The sequence below is a fragment of the Cotesia typhae genome, unplaced genomic scaffold, assembly GCF_013202065.1.
Source record: "Cotesia typhae breed Kobodo isofemale line unplaced genomic scaffold, CoteBio_Ctyphae contig_50, whole genome shotgun sequence".
NCBI lineage: Eukaryota > Metazoa > Arthropoda > Insecta > Hymenoptera > Braconidae > Cotesia > Cotesia typhae.
The window spans coordinates 1,145,993-1,161,932 of NW_027423758.1; the positions used below are offsets into that span (position 1 = coordinate 1,145,993).

The following is a 15,940-nucleotide window of genomic DNA, read 5'->3' on the forward strand; positions in this document are numbered from 1 at the left end:
GACACCTCATTTACTTTTGTACCGTCTAAATTCCGTGAGAACTATTTTAATCACGCACGTTTATCTCATTCAATAATTCTTCATGTATTTCGTTGGATTAACTATCAATTTTATGTATCAACAGTTAGTACTTTATTTATCGACCAAAGTTCAATTCCAAGAGTCGGGAATTATACATTTTTATTTTTATTTTTATTCATCATCCTGAATTATTAATCAAAAATTCAAAGTACCAAGTCCAAAATCTGAAGAATAAAAATTAATTAATATTTCTTTTTTTTACAATACATTAAAAAAAAATTTTTAATTAATTTGTTTTAAATTTTATTTATTAGAAGAAATAAAATTTTTTTTCAGTCACTTTAAAAAAAAAAAAAAATTTTCTAAAGTTGACAAAAAAAAAAAATTAATTAATTTTTTTATTAAATAGTAATAAAAAATTTTTTAAATTAATTTTTGTTGCTAAAATTATGAAAAAATTAATTTTTTCTGAAAAAAGTGTCAATTTTTTTTTTTTTTAATTTTTTCTACGAGTATAGGTCAAAGTTAACTTGAATAAATCGAATTATCTCGGTACAGGGTTAATGCAATTTCGGAATTTCTTCTGATATTTCAACAGGTGAAAGTGCATCAACATAAAGAATACTTATCGCAATTATTTGATATCAAGAATTTAAAAATCCGCAATAACTCACTAAAATATTTTCGAACTGTAAAAACAATCGCCCGCAGCACTAATGAGAGATAGCTCATAAACCATAAAGGTATTATGAAATTTATTGCCGGCATTAACAAAGTTTCCCGTTGCAAAAAGCTTAGTATGTAAATATGCTAGCTTTTTTTTTAAATGGCAACGGTAGAAACGCATCCGAGTTTTGTATATCTGATACATTAGATTCATAATATATAATATTGTCATTTTGTCATACAATGTACGGTCTAACGTAGCAGTATGTGTAGTCCTTGATTACATTTACGTAATGTATAAAGACAAGTGTATTTGAAAAACCGGTTGCGTGAGCTATGCTGAGAAATCGGTTGTTCACTGTTGCTTAAATGAGGACAAGTTGTATTTTCGTTCTTAAATATCTACATAAACAATTGTTTCATTTTTTATTAATCGTCGTAGTCCTGTTTTGAATTTATGGATTCCAGGGTCCACTTCAAACAGGAATAAGATGAATTTCTGAAAAATAGAAAAACACATAAAAGTTCAATGACCTTATAAATAATTCTCGTATTAAAAATTGTATTTTTTATTTGTTGAAAAAATTATTAAATTTCATAAATTATAAATGCAATTTTTAATAAATTAATTTAATACTTTTCCATCTTCTGAAAAGCCGACAATGAACATCCAGACCAGGAAGAATCATAATTTCGGTCCCAATTGTCCATAACATAACCGCCTTGGCACCCAACATCTTGATCATAAGAAACTCCAAATCTGAATAATTAATTAGAATTTTTTTTAAATTAAATTTAAAAAAATTCCCGTTGTTTTTTTGATTAATTTATGTATTGTATTGATAATGATTGTAGATATAAAAAACTACCATTCCAAGAAAAAAAAAATTATTATTTACTTGATAATTTTTTTTAAACAAAAAAATTTGTTCTAAAAAATTGGATTTTTAATTTATTAAAATTTCTATAAGTCCAATTTTTTTTTTGCTATAATTTATTTGTTAAAAAAAATTAAAACAATATTGAAGTGACAGCTAAATTTAATGAGTAATTTTTGCGGATTAATAAAAACGGGAATGCTCAAAAAACTCACCCTTCAGCAATAAAGTGTGTCCCGTAAATATTATTAATCCCAAATTTGTCTCTATCATTATTATAATAAAAAATTCCTCCAGGAGGCCTAGTCGCTTCACTTTTCTTATTATTCTTGTAATCACAGACAAATGGAGCTGTCATATAGTTGTCATTAACATATCTCTGTCTGTCGTCATCATAATGCTTCAGCGGCGAACTATTTGAGCGGAACGATTAAAATAACAGTTTACTAAGATAACTAAGTATACTAACAGTAATTTGGAGATCTAAATTAGCTTTCTCTCGTGATTAATAAATGTTCAACCTTCAAATTAGTCATTGAGCATTCTAGTCTTTATAATTTTTAAAAACTTACCTTGTCACGTATACAAACGCGTCATAATTAATGTCTTCAAAGTTTCCTTCATTATCTTTCAACCATTTACTCACATTCGACAAAGTCTCGTTGCTGATGTAGTACTTTTCGCCGGCTATTACGTTTGGTTCAGGTAATATACCCTCGCGCTGCAATATGGCTATCCAGTTAGTAAATTGAAGGATGTAATTGATAATTGTGGTCGTAAAGTACTTACTGTTGGAAAAACAATTCCAGAAATAGCTAGTTTAATTTTTGGAAATATCTATCCACATTTGTCCATAATTCCATTTCTAGCTCTTCAAAAGCCATTGGTCCTGATTTTTTATATATCTCATAGTTGCATATTAATAATAAATTTAAAAGTATGTTCCTAAAAAAAAAAAAAAAAAAAAAAAAATTTGGGGCTTAAAAATTTTATTATTGATGTAATAAATTAATTTTTATAAATACCTATATGATTTGTTTTGTTGCTGTAATTTTTGACAGTTGCTGGTGAAGCCAATAACTTAAAAAAATAATAATTATTATAATCTATATGGTTAAGAGAATAAGAAAAATTTTGTGTCCGTCTTGTGAGCTAGACATTTTTAAGATTGCCAGTAATAATAATAATAAATTTATAAAATTACTCCAATATTGCGATCAATCTTCATATATTTTCCATGAGTATATGCCAAATAATAAAATGCTACTTTTTCATTTACAATTATATTTTCAGAATTTCCAATCTTCAATTCTCGCTAAAATTTATACAAATATTTAATTAGTAAATTATATAACAATTATTAATCATTTATTACACACCTTAAATTTAAGTTGTAACGAGGATAGAGAAACTAGATTTATTATAATTAGTACAAATACTAACACTACGTATTTACCTGCTAAATAAATTTTTAATTATTAAAAGAAACAAAAAATCTTTTAAATAAATTAAATTAAGAAGCTACTTACCCATTTTTTTAACGTTACTTCAATGTAATACAATGTCGAACTAAATATAAAAAAAACCCGGGATTAATTGCATTTGATAACGATTTATAGCACTTAATTTTAATTAAACCATTAGGAAAAAAAATTAATTATCAATTTATAGTGCTCTATTAATTAAAAAATAGATAGAAAATTTTTATTGATAAAAAAAAATTTTAAATTACTATAATTTAAAATTTTGGCGCCTTTAATCCTTTTTAAATTCTTCCAACAAAATGGCGGCGTGTCTACCAGCTGATGCTTCCAGTTTTAGCATAAAAATCCTTTTAATACTTAAACAAAAGCGAATTAAACAAATCTTTTTAGTAGAATCATCAATATTGTGCTGTAGAAGTTAAAAAAAATTAAATCTTGTATATAAATGCATTATTTTAAAAGATACGGTCAGTTTAATTATCGGAAAAAGTGTCCCGAGGATTGTAATAGCCTAAGACATTAGTTTTCTTGTTTAAAGTGCGTAATTTGAGTGAAAAAATAATGGTAAAAGATAAAAAGGCTATAATACTTATAAATCGATTAAAATTTTAGATTTTTAAGGAGTAGGTAAATTGGAAACTAATGAAAGGTCGAGGAACAAAGCTGATAAGGTAAATATCAGTTAGGTATGTAAAAAAGGCAAATCTAGATGAATGTATAGCTTACAGCAGGTAGTTTTAAAATGCCAAATGCGAGTGTATGTGCACCAACACTTGTTGAGTAAGTAGGGACAGGTTCAAAGAGAAAGGGCTTTAGGTGGGGGAGTAAACCACCACTGGGCACTGGAATACTCTAACTGGTAATGCATAGCTCCTCTCAGTTCACAGTTGTAGTATTGAAGTAAGTGTACCTGGTCATACCACGTTGCTTGTTGCTGGTTGGTTGTTGCTTCGTGTTGTGGATAAGTGAGAATAAGGACTGGATATTTTCGCTCAGTGCATCCATATCCAGTTCGCAGCATTCACTTCTATCCAGCGAGTACTTGTGCTTACACTTATAAAGCATCCTTACGTTCTCGTTGCAAGTACTTCAGCTCTTATTCCGGGCAGTCACGGTCCGATCTTAAACCGGTCTTGCCGTACATATACAGATTGATCGGGCTCTATTCAAGTTTCGCTGATTCCTTCAATTATTTAGGGTATCTATGGTCTAAAAATGATCTTTATTTTGGTCAAATTGGACTCTACTTACTTATAATGTAATGTGAAGTTCCTCCGCTGGGTGACTTTTGGATTCTTAGGGAGCTTTTTTAGTTCTGGGGATTTATTAGTGTGGGAAAATGAGTGGTCAAAGTGTTGACGTTGTTTGGGAGCCTCCTCAGTTGAGTTCATTGGACTGTTGGGATTATTCTATCGAGTTGGCTTGCCTTCAAGGTCCAGAAGGTAAATTTTAATTTTTTTCAAGCCACAGAAAAAAATTTTCTAAAGTTTTATCTTTGCATAAAATTTCAGTTTTATTTTCAACACATACTTTTATAACGTTGAATATTCATGAGACCAGTTATAACGATCTTTAATTATTAATTATTATGTTTATATAATTTACTATTTTTTTTTGCCTTAGGAAATAGCAAATTAAGGGGAATTGTCGTGTATGATTAGGTATTACATAAATTCTTCTTTTTAATTTAATATCCTTCTTTTTTTTCTGTTGGATTATTTCACAGAAATTTAAATTGTTTATTAAAAAAACAAAATGCGTTTTTATCAAAAATAATTCAAGTTTTTTATTGCAGTACGATGAAATAATAGGCTACTTTATTTTTAAATGGAATAGAACAGGGTTCGAATCCTGGCTGGGACCATTTTTTTCTAATGGAAAATTATTTTAGTAACATAAGGTTTTATGTTTTTTAATATAATAATTTTATTATTATTATTATTATTATGAAAAAAAAATTTTTTTTTCATTATTTTGATATTTTAAAAACAAAAAAAATTTTATAATAATAATAATCAATTTTTTTTTGTGAAATTTAGTGTAATTGTAAAAGTCTTGACTTGAATTTGTGACTTTTCAAGGTTTCATTTAATTTTTACTGATAGTTAATTTATGATTATAAGTATTTAGGCTGGATTCGAAAATATCTCTAGATAAATAATTTAGAAATGACCTTGTATCTTGTGAAATATTGATATTTTTAAAGATATAAGCTCACACTGACATTACACTCATCGAGACCTTTCATTTGAGTACCCACATCAATTTTTCATATATTTTATATATTTATATATTTTATATATATGTATATATGAAAAATATATAAAAAATTCATGTTGGTATTCAAATGAAAGCTCTTGATGAGTGTAACATAGGGATGAGCTTATATCTTTAAAAACGTCGCTATTTAAGAAAGTACAGTGCAACAATTTTAATTATTCATAGTTCACAAGTTACGGCAGTGAATCACGTAGTGACTGCAAAATTTCCAGTTATTATTAATAATAATATAAAATGATGCAATAAATAAAATTCCTAAGAAAAATAATAAAAAAACCGGAATGCGGTTCTTTTTTACATCATTGACATCGGAATCCCAGCAATAATTTTTTATTAATTGTGTTGCAGATCTTCAGTTAGCGGCAGAGCTGGGTAAAACACTTCTGGAACGTAACAAGGAACTTGAAACAAGCTTGAAAGCCCATCAGACGACGATTGACGAGCAGGCTCAGGAAATCGAGGTGATTAACCTTTTTTACTTACAAACTTGTCGGGATTACTGCACACCATCAGTTACTTTTGTTTTTCATTAAGTATAAGTGTATGAATAAATGGTGATGGTGTAAATGATGTAAATATAAATTGCCAAGTTGAGTAAAGACTCGAGAGTGAGCGTGGACGTGTGATATATATATATATATATATATATATATATATATATATATATATATATATATATATATATAATAGTAAGATATATAAGGCGATGAATTAACGTGGGAAGTTAACGAGGTGACTTTCAGTTTTGTTCGATCACTTTTCATTTTTTATTGAGCCATCAATTAAAACCGCCTACACGATTCAGTTTTAGTTGCTGAATTTTTTTTCAGGTATCCGAATCGCGAATCTTTGAATTACGGGGATCCAGAGCGTAACTTTCATTCAGGAAATTAAATTAATTACAGTGTTGTACACAATTGAGTGATGCCATCTAATCATGTGGTACCACTTCCGCGACTCACATCATTACATTCTTTAAGTTTTTATTTTTCTTTAATTAAATCTTCAATTTTTTTTTTTTTTTTTTAAGTCAGTCAATTAATTTTTTTTTTTTTCAAAATTTTAATTAAAAAAAATTATTTAATTATATATTGCATAAAATTTTATGACAATAAAATTTTTTTAATAATTTTATATTAATTAAATTATTATAAAAAAAAAAATTGATATTTTTCGATAAAAACTTAAAAAAAACAATAATTAAAATTTTTTATTCAAAAATTTCAATAAAAAAAATAATAAAAAATTTTAGAATTAAATAATATAATTTCTCAGTTATGAAAATTAAAAAAAAAAATTTTTTTTTTTTCAGTATTTAAAAAAACAAAATGCAGCGCTGAGGGAAGTGACAGATTCAAGACTAAAAGTGTACGAACAATTAGAAGTAAGCATCCAAGATTTAGAACGTGCCAACCATAGACTCGTTGTCGAAAGTACAGCCAACAAAAAACTCGTTAAAAGGTATTAATTGTTGATTAATTAAAAAAAAAAAAAAAAAGTAATTAATTAAATAATTTTTATTATTTTCTAGCCAATGTTTAACAATCGAAAATCTTGAGGCAAAGTGCGAGGAGCTGTCAAAGACAATCGACGAATTGAAGACGCAGCATGAAAACTACATCCGAAAGCTGCAGAGCAAGCAGAACAATGTTGCCAAATCCACCGAGGAGACGACCTGGACGAAGATTTCGAATAATGGCAGCATACACCAGGTAATTATAATTATTCATTATTTTTAACGAGCCAAAATTTTTTCTTAGATTAATTTTGATGGAAAAAAAATTATTGATGATAATAATAATTGTCTCCTGGAACAGACAGCTGTAAAAAGTCCGTCCAAGACGTCTCCGGGTGATTTAAATGCGCGAACAAACGGCTCGGAAGATGACGAGGTGAATGAGCTGCTGATTCAACTGCAGGAGACGCGGAACCAGCGAGCCAGAGAGCAGAAAAAAGTATCTGAGCTGCGGCAGCAGCTCGAGGGAATACTCAAGGATAATCGCGCACTCGAGGAGCAGCTTAATGAGTGGCGCAACAAGGCCCAGGATATGAAGAACTTGCAAGATGAAATTAATACCCTGGAAGAAGTCAGGTAATTATTTTTCATCGTTAAATTATAATAATTATACTGCATTTAAAAATGCTTTATCTCTAGACGGTTAATTAAAGAAATGACCTTGTATCTTGTGAACTGTTGACATTTTTTAAAATGTAAGCTCACCCCGACATTATACTCTTCAAGACCTTTCATTTGAGTACCCACATCAATTTTTCATATATTTTATATATTTATATATATCATATATATGTATATATGAAAAATATATCAAAAATGCATGTGGGTACTCAAATGAAAGCTCTCGATGAGTATAACATCAGAATGAGTTTATATTTTTAAAAACATCAATATTTAAAAAAATTGTAATCCTTTTTTTTTTAAAGGCAAGGCAAGTTATGCGGTCGCTGTCTCCGAGGTTACGACGCGAGGCCTCACGACGAATTATCGCTGATGCTCGACGCCGAGGAAGATGATGACATCAGTTTGGCAGAGTCTTACCTCAACAGCCAGAGAGACTCGGAAATTTTGGTCGAGGTACTTGACACTTTTTTATTCTTTTTTGTGAGAGAGCTCTTCGACAATTGTCCAATTTTTTAATTTTTAGTATTAATTTCATTATTTTACCCTTTTTGCATTTATTGCTTGACTAGTTAATCCATGATTTATTTCTCCAGGCAACACCAACAAACAGTAAAAATTTAACAACACAAAAGAACAAAACCGACACCAGAACAATATTTAACCGGCTCTGGAATTTAGTCGTTAAGATCAACACTTTTTATAGAAATTTATTGGATGTCCCCAGCCACGTCCATCGTTATATTATTAGACTACTCACTAGTTCGTTCCAATTGCCGCTAATTATCCTCAACAATCTTTTTTCTTTTAATTTAAAAAAATTAACTTAGAAAAAAAAATTATTTTTAATATTTTTTATAAATATTAACAATTATTTAACATGCTCAAATTAATTTAATTGCTTCAGGTTTTAATTAGCAGTAGTTAGTATTTTAATTTTTTTCTCGTAGTGTGTCTAGTCATATAATATTTTTATACATTTTTTTTTGTATAAATAAAATATTTTATTAACATTAAGTTTTTTTTTTTTATTTACTAATTAATATTTTTTTAAATAAATTTATTTTTTAATTTTATAATTTAATTTAATTATAATTTAATTTAATTAAATAAAAAAAAATTAATTTAAATTGTTAAAAAAAAATTTTGTTTAGGACATTGACACACCGGATTCAAAAGAACAATTGAAACCAGACGCAAACCCGTACCGAGTACTAGTAGAAAAATACGAAGCTTTACTAGAAGTCCAGCGCCAACCAGTAGCTCGAAAGAAGCCATCACCAACGCCCCCTTGCATGTCGCTGCAAGAAGAACTAGAAATGTCCGGCGACTTTAACAGCTTGCAAACAGCGCCATCAGAGACTGCCCCGGAACCGAAGACGAACGGGTTCCGGCGCTACCCGAAGAAGCCGTTCTCCGGAACCCCAACAGACTTCTCCGAGGCGGAGACTTCATCCTCCGGGTTCTCAGACGAAACGAGCAACAAAGAGACTCAAACAGACGGTAGGTTAGGTTCCTTGCTGTGTTCCATCGCCGACGGAGAGGACTGCAAGTTCAGCATCTACGACGACAACAGCCCGTTCGAGAGCAGGTTCCGGAAGACTCCGGAGTACCGTCAGCTGTTCAGTGAAATTTTCTGCATCCTGAAGCGCGCTGCAGAGGCTAAAGACGAGGGAGAGAAGCTCCCTCTGTTGGACAGCACCGTTTCTGCGTCTGCGCGGAGAGACGACCCTGTCCAGGAACATGCGCTGGAACCGGAGGAACTGACGGATGACACGCAGAGTGTATTGTCCTCTGTTATCTCTTCGGTTGTTTCCGAGCCGGTGATTCGGGTTCACGCCTCCACGCCCGAGAAGGAGAACGAGAACCAGAAGAAGTTCCAGGAACCGCCCAGGAACCAGCGGCGTCACCACTTGGATTACCTCTCTATTCAAGTTCGCAAGAAGAACACTGCTAAGAAACACCACAGAAAGGTTTTCAATGAGTCCAATGAAATTATTCCAAACTCCAGGAACCAGGTTCCTGGAACTCAGAGCCCCGTTTCTGGAACCGGCAAGCCCAACCGCAGAATCAAGTTCCGCCCTCTCACCACTGCGGAACAGGATGGAACTCACTGGAACGGGAACACTATTCATGTGTTCTCCAGCAGGAACAAGGAAGCCAGGAACAATCACAGGTTCTGTTCCTCGAACAATGTTCCTAACAACGGTTCCTTGGAATTCAAGCCCAGCACCGCGTCTGAAGAAGTTGCGAGGCTCAGACGCCTGGAGATGTCTTATGCTGAAGCTCTTCGCACGCCAAACAAATCCAAAGCAGCCAACTGTACTCGTAGATACTGAGCGATTTTGTCAAAATTTTAGAAATTTTCTGTCGAGTGATTTTATTTTTTAACCTACATGGAAGGAACAAGATGATACTGGTTATCATCTTAGATTATACTGGGGGGAAAATTTCAGATAGTACCTAGTATAATCCAGATAACAATGAGTATAATCTGGAATGATATCCTGTATTATCTTTTTTTTTTTTTGTGCAGCTTTTCAGTATTTTATATTTTGTAAATAATTATTTAAGTGTGAGTGGTAATTTATGAGTAGAGTTATTAAAAAAAATGTTTTTGAATTTTATATTAATTTTGACATTTTAAATGTGCCATGAATATTGAAGATTTAGAATTGAGAATGGGATATTTTGTGATGGTACTTGGGAGGTACCGGTAGATATAGCTTTTGTATTGTATTGAATAACTAGTACTCGAATTAAAGCATTATTATTACTATTAAAATTATTATTACTATATGATTATTATTTAATAAACAAGCTATAAATGAACACGAAGTTTATTCAACACACAATTTTAGTAAATAAATTTATTACAACGTTTATGTAAAAAAATGTACCCTTGATTGGAGGCTTCCGAGTTAATAATTTATTTGGAAATTTAATTATGGCAGTCGTCAAAAAGAGCGCGGTGCACCGCGCCAAGACTTGGTTGTACGTAGCTAGTACTTCCTGATCTTCTTGATCTGAAAAATTAATTTATTATTTATTTATTAATTTTTAAGTAATAAATTAAAAATGATAATAGAATTAAAATCAAGACCTTTGCTTGAAAAAATTAAATTTATAATTAAAAATCTTCAAAATAATAAAAAAAAAAAATAATAATAATTACTCAGAAAGAGGTCGTACAGCAGGAGCAGTTGGGTTGTTCTTCGGCCTGGGATTCACCAGGAGGCACTTCATAGGATGCCCATCAAGCTGGCGGTTGTGGTAAGTCTCCACGGCCTTGGTAGCATCCTTGAGGGTCTTGTAGATGACCTCCGCGGTGCCAGGTCGAACTAGCCTTGAGATGAGGAGCTCCCCGACGTCCTCGAACAGCTCCTTGATGTCCTCCTGCGTGACATTGGCCTGGAGGTTGCTGACCACGATCCTGTACCCGGTAGTAGTCGGGGAGCTCTTGCTGCGAGAGTTCATCTCCGGCCTGGACTTCATGCTGTCCAGCCTGGACTTGACTCCCGGCTGCCTGGAGCTTCTGTAGTACTTGTCTTCATCCTCCAGGTCCTCTTCGTCGATTATTGTCCGGGACTTGCTTTCGAAGCTCCAGTCGTCGTCGTGGTAAGCGGGTTCTAGTTTCGGCAGAGATTGCGGCACGCGGGCTACCACTTTTAGCTGTCTAGGGCGGTCTAGCTCCGCGGTTTTTCGCACAGACCTGCTGACTGGCCTCGACGAGGCCAGTCTTGAAGTGTTGACGCTGTTTTTCGTCGACCAGTTGTTCACGTATGATGGATTATTCTTCATTCCGAAGACTGGAGGCGGCGGAGGTGGGGCTGCATACTCGTTACTGACTGTTCGTCTCAAAGGAACCTGAAATATTTTATTATTTATTATTATATAAAATTTATTTCTTATTAAAAAAAATTTTTTAATGATTATTTTAAAAAATTAAAAAATTTTGATGTTTAATTTTTAAGACTTTTTTATTAAATTAATTAGTTATAAAAAAAATTGTAAATCCTATTTAATTTATTAAATTATTAATTATTAAATTAAATAATGACTTTTGTTTCGTCTGAACACGAAAAAATAAATATTTAAAAATTTTTTAATTATACTGATTAATCAAATTTCACATTAAAAATTTTTTTTTTTAATTTTGTAGCAATTAAATTATTAAAAAAAAATTAATTAAAAAGTTTCACATGTGAAAATTAATAAAAATTACAAGTGAAAATTTTTAGAAGCATTTTTTTATTGTAATTAATTTTTTTAAAATTGACAGCTAACTTCAGAATAATTAAATTTCTTAAAAATAAAATAAAATTACCTGAAGATCCATAGAATAATCATCCTGATAGACCGGTTCCTCTGGATAATCCACAGGAGGACGATAATTGACAGTCCTGCCGCCTCCAGCCGGCATGTGTTGTCCCCCAAGATGGTTCATGGGAATGACATGCCTGGTTCCATGTCCAGGACCAGGTCCAGCTCCAGGCAACGGGTACGGAGCCAAGTTACCCAGCAGAGGTGGAATTTTGTTAGTACTCAGCTGCAGCTTACCATTTCGCCCCGACTTTCTTGAAATAGTGCCAAAAGAATTGCCGGGTTTCTTAAAACCGGAGCGCAATTTTTCCAACTTCAATCTCGCGTCCGATTGCTTGGCAATTTCTGCCAATTTATCTCTCGCGTCTGTCAGCTTCGCGCGGTTCTTCTGGATTATCTTCATCCTGGCGTCTGTCACTACTTCTGGTCGTTTTGGACGAGTGCTCGCGGGGACGTTCTGTCTTTGACGACCTCTAGCTGGGCCGTTGTGTACGCTAAAATATTTTAAGGTTAGTTTAATTAAAATATTTTATTAATTATTTTTTAATAAAAAAAAAAAATTAAAAAAAAAAAAAATAAATAATTATTTTTAAAACTTACCCACGGTTAGACTTAACAGGAGCTCGTGGTGATTTTTTCTTTTTAATAATATCGTCGAGAGCCATATCGGCCATATTATTTACGGTTACTTGATATAAGGCTGTTGACAGGCGGTCAACTGTTTTTATTTTATTTTTTATTATTTTCACGTGGTAATGTTGATTAAATTCGTTACGGTAACATTGAAATTGTTAATTAAAGTTTATTAAAATGGAGTTTGCACAAACACCAGGTAAATTGCAACTATGTGAGGCGGAGGATTGATTATTAAAACTATATAATCAATGAGTAAATTATTTTATAAGTTTGCTGACGGTCTGTCGAGTTAGTTTGAAATTTTGCCGCCAGGGCGCAGGTCAGAGAGCATGACGGGAGAAAATTGAAAAAGTCACAAAATGGCTGACCGGCTGATGGAAAAGACGCGTTCTTTCGGGTATTCTTTATATTTTTGATTTTCATAATTGTTACTTTTATTTATTTATTACATTAAAGTTAAAAAATTAGCTGTTAATTGATAATTCTTTAATTTTATTTAACAAAAGTGTTAAATGTGGTGTTAAAGTGGTTAAAAGTGAGAAATTATTTTTTTTTGTGATTTAATTAAAAAAAAAAAAAAAATTATTTTATGTTTTAAGTGAAGTGAAGTGAAAATTGACTTTTCAAGAAGAAAAATTATATTTTCAATTCAACAATTGTAAGTTTTATTTTTTATATTTTTTTTTTTAAATAAAAAAAATTATTTTAATGAAATTATTTCTTTTTTTTCTAGAAAAACTTCAAGAGTTGCAGATCCGGTGAGTCAAAATTCAATTATCAACAATTTTTACTGTCATTTTTTTCAATTTTGTCTTTATTATTTTTTATTATCAATTTTTATAATTACAAAAACGTATATTTAACATTTAAAAAATTCCCCGCCATTTTAATATCGACCACCGCGCCATCTTTCTGTCATCAAACCTATTTCAACCACATGGCAATTGTTGGTCTTGTTGGGGTGGATTTAATTACACCAACCACGTTTTTCAAGTGCAAAAGTGAAATTTTAAACAAAACAATTAATTAATTATTAAAATAATAGTTAAAATTAAGTTTTTTATTAACTGATTTTATATATCAGTTTTAGAATATAATAATCATGGTGGCGATTGGTAAAAAGAAGGTAAATATGTAATATTATTATTAAAGGTTATGTTTTATTACTAATACAATTTTGTAATTATTTATTTTATTATATTTAATTTATTAACTAAAATATTTAATTTTATAAATTTTTTAACATGTAAATAATTTTTTTTTCCAAAAAACGTGTATTTAAAATTATCAATTTTTTTTTATTAAAATAAAAATTTTTAATTTATTAAAAAAATGATTTTATGAATAATATTTATTAAAATATTCTTATTAATGTTAAAATATAAAGTAAAATAATTTTACTTGATGCAAAATAAAAAAAATTTTTTTTTAACAAATTTTTAAATCAAAATTAATTAAAAAATTTATATAAAAATTTAGAGACATAATAAATTTTTAGAAGCTTAAAAAAATTATAAATTCAATTTTTTAAAATAATTTTCTAGGCCTAGTTTATTAAAAAATTGCCAAATTTTAGTTAATTTGAATGTCATAAAAAATTGTCTATTTTTTATAAAACAAAAATTTTATATTTATTATTTATTATCAATACTAACAACAAAATGCCTTGCAGTACCAATCAGGAGAAGGAGCGCAGTTCCTGACCCGAAAAGCAGCGTTAAAAAAATTGCAACTGTCATTAAAGGACTTCAGAAAATTATGTATCTTAAAAGGAATTTACCCACGCGAGCCAAGGAACCGCAAGCGAGCGCAAAAAGGCAAGTCTGGGATAAAAACTCTTTACCACGTGAAAGACATTCAATTCCTGCTTCACGAGCCAATAATCTGGAAACTTCGAGAGTACAAAATATTTAGCCGGAAGGTAGGTCGTGCCAAAGCAATGAAAGATTTCGCTGCCATGAAGCGCTACTTAGCGAACCACCCGACTCTAAAACTGGACCACATCGTGAAGGAGCGTTACCCTACATTCATAGACGCTCTCCGTGACCTAGACGATTGTCTCACCCTCTGTTTTTTGTTCTCGACCTTTCCATCTCTGGCCCACATTCCCCGGGACCAATCTGTGCTCTGCCGCAAGCTAACCACGGAGTTCATGCACGCAGTGATCGCCGGCAAGGCTCTGAGAAAGGTATTTGTGTCGATAAAGGGTTATTACTACCAAGCGGAAATCAAAGGCCAGACAATAACCTGGATCGTGCCTCACAATTTCTCCTTCGAGCCGCAATCTCGCGCTGAAGTTGACTTCAAAGTAATGTCTACCTTCATAGAGTTCTACATCGTCATGCTTGGGTTCGTCAATTTCCGACTTTACCACTCGCTGAATCTGTTTTACCCGCCGAAGCTAACAGTCTCGGGAATTGACAGCGAGAAGGCGCTAGTTGACGAGGAAGCTTACGTAGACGAGCGCGTCGCTGCTCTGAGCATTCCTTTGGTTCCTATGGACTCTTCCGCTGAGATAGAAGAAGTTGCCGATGAGTTCCCCGCTACCGACCACGAAGACGCTGAGAAGTTGCGCATTGAAGCCGAGAAGAAGAGGAATTTGAAGACTTTGTTTAAGGATCTGAAGTTTTATATCAACCGCGAAGTTCCTAGGCAGGAATTGGTCTTCTCGATCCTGGCTTTTGGCGGGAAAGTCTCTTGGGACAAGCTCTTGTTCGTCGGAGCGACTTATGATGAAAATGATGAAAGCATCACTCACCAGATTGCCGACAGACCTTCTATGGAAAAGAGATTCTTGTCCAGGTACTACGTACAGCCTCAGTGGGTCTTTGATTCTATTAATGCTATGGAGTTGTTGCCGGTTGAGGAATACTTAATGGGCGCCATCTTGCCGCCTCACTTGTCGCCATTTAACAACCAGTTTGATCAGATTTACATTCCTCCGGAAGAAAGAACCATGCGTGATCCTTCTTATAAGATGACCAATTGGCAAGATGATGAGGAGGAGGAGGAGGAGGAGGATGATGATGATGATAATGAGGAAGATAAAGAAGAAGAGGAAGGAGAAAAGGAAAGTGAGAAGGAAGAGGTTATGGAGGAAGAAGAAGAAGAAGAAGAAGATGATGATGAAGAGGACAAAGAGAAACTTAGAATGAAAAAGAAGAAGAAAATGATTGTTAAACCGGGTGAAGTAGTCAAAGAAGATCCTTGGGCTAAAGCCAAGCAAGAGAAGCAAGAGTTCCGTCTCAGGGAAAAAATGATCCCTAGAAAACACAGAGGGCTCTACAAGAGCATGGTCGCGGGTCGCGAAAAGCGCGCTAAGGAAATATGGCTGCTAAAGAAGAAGCGGAGGATTCATGATGAAGAAGAGAAGAAAACTAAGAAGGAAGCTAGAAAAGCGAAGAAACCTTAGAATTTAAATAAAATTTTGTGGTTTTTATTTTTGAGTATCAATAAAAAGATTTTTTTCTATATATATATATATATATATATATATATATATATATATATATATA

General features: G+C 32.0%; 4 protein-coding genes across 6 annotated transcripts in view; 2 read left to right on the plus strand and 2 right to left on the minus strand.

The window, feature by feature from the left end:
- Centrocortin (cerebellar degeneration-related protein 2-like) overlaps positions 1-10,298 on the plus strand; it is a 23,561-nt gene extending 13,263 nt beyond the window's left edge. For both annotated transcript variants that reach the window (XM_074250087.1, XM_074250088.1), the window contains 6 exons: positions 5,678-5,790; positions 6,642-6,790; positions 6,861-7,041; positions 7,147-7,421; positions 7,772-7,922; positions 8,621-10,298. In XM_074250087.1, coding sequence (XP_074106188.1) covers positions 5,678-5,790; positions 6,642-6,790; positions 6,861-7,041; positions 7,147-7,421; positions 7,772-7,922; positions 8,621-9,805 — 2,054 coding nt within the window. In that variant the 3' untranslated portion in view covers positions 9,806-10,298. The remainder of the gene's footprint in view (positions 1-5,677; positions 5,791-6,641; positions 6,791-6,860; positions 7,042-7,146; positions 7,422-7,771; positions 7,923-8,620) is intronic.
- On the minus strand, positions 1,092-2,138 carry LOC141532004 (uncharacterized). Its single transcript, XM_074250155.1, has 3 exons — positions 1,781-2,138; positions 1,325-1,447; positions 1,092-1,186 (listed from the first exon to the last, which is right to left on the minus strand). Exons 1-3 carry the CDS (start codon positions 1,921-1,923, stop codon positions 1,117-1,119), a joined length of 336 nt encoding a protein of 111 aa, XP_074106256.1. The 5' UTR covers positions 1,924-2,138; the 3' UTR covers positions 1,092-1,116.
- Positions 10,291-12,665, minus strand: LOC141531981 (uncharacterized). Of its 2 annotated transcripts, none has more exons than XM_074250114.1 (4): positions 12,390-12,665; positions 11,794-12,283; positions 10,659-11,333; positions 10,291-10,492 (listed from the first exon to the last, which is right to left on the minus strand). In XM_074250114.1, the coding sequence occupies exons 1-4, from the start codon at positions 12,461-12,463 to the stop codon at positions 10,469-10,471; spliced, it is 1,263 nt and encodes a 420-aa protein (XP_074106215.1). In that variant the 5' UTR covers positions 12,464-12,665; the 3' UTR covers positions 10,291-10,468. The 2 variants fall into 2 exon arrangements, with proteins under 2 accessions (XP_074106215.1, XP_074106214.1); XM_074250113.1 differs by having other exon boundaries at positions 10,642-11,333; positions 12,390-12,663.
- A 731-nt stretch (positions 12,666-13,396) lies between these two features.
- On the plus strand, positions 13,397-15,916 carry LOC141531971 (pescadillo homolog). The gene is made up of 2 exons (XM_074250100.1): positions 13,397-13,551; positions 14,098-15,916. The coding sequence occupies exons 1-2, from the start codon at positions 13,528-13,530 to the stop codon at positions 15,835-15,837; spliced, it is 1,764 nt and encodes a 587-aa protein (XP_074106201.1). The 5' UTR covers positions 13,397-13,527; the 3' UTR covers positions 15,838-15,916.
- Positions 15,917-15,940: the final 24 nt, after the last annotated feature.

Coding starts and splice junctions, on each gene's coding strand:
- LOC141532004 (XM_074250155.1), bottom strand. CDS start 1,923: ATGACAGCTCCATTTGTCTGTGATTACAAGAATAATAAGAAAAGTGAA. Junction 1,448..1,780: donor ACACACTTTATTGCTGAAGG/GTGAGTTTTTTG, acceptor TTAATTATTCAG/ATTTGGAGTTTCTTATGATC. Junction 1,187..1,324: donor GCTTTTCAGAAGATGGAAAA/GTATTAAATTAA, acceptor TCTATTTTTCAG/AAATTCATCTTATTCCTGTT.
- LOC141531981 (XM_074250113.1), bottom strand. CDS start 12,463: ATGGCCGATATGGCTCTCGACGATATTATTAAAAAGAAAAAATCACCA. Junction 11,334..11,793: donor ATTATTCTATGGATCTTCAG/GTAATTTTATTT, acceptor AAAATATTTCAG/GTTCCTTTGAGACGAACAGT. Junction 10,493..10,641: donor GCTGTACGACCTCTTTCTGA/GTAATTATTATT, acceptor TTAATTTTTCAG/ATCAAGAAGATCAGGAAGTA.
- LOC141531971 (XM_074250100.1), top strand. CDS start 13,528: ATGGTGGCGATTGGTAAAAAGAAG. Junction 13,552..14,097: donor TGGCGATTGGTAAAAAGAAG/GTAAATATGTAA, acceptor AATGCCTTGCAG/TACCAATCAGGAGAAGGAGC.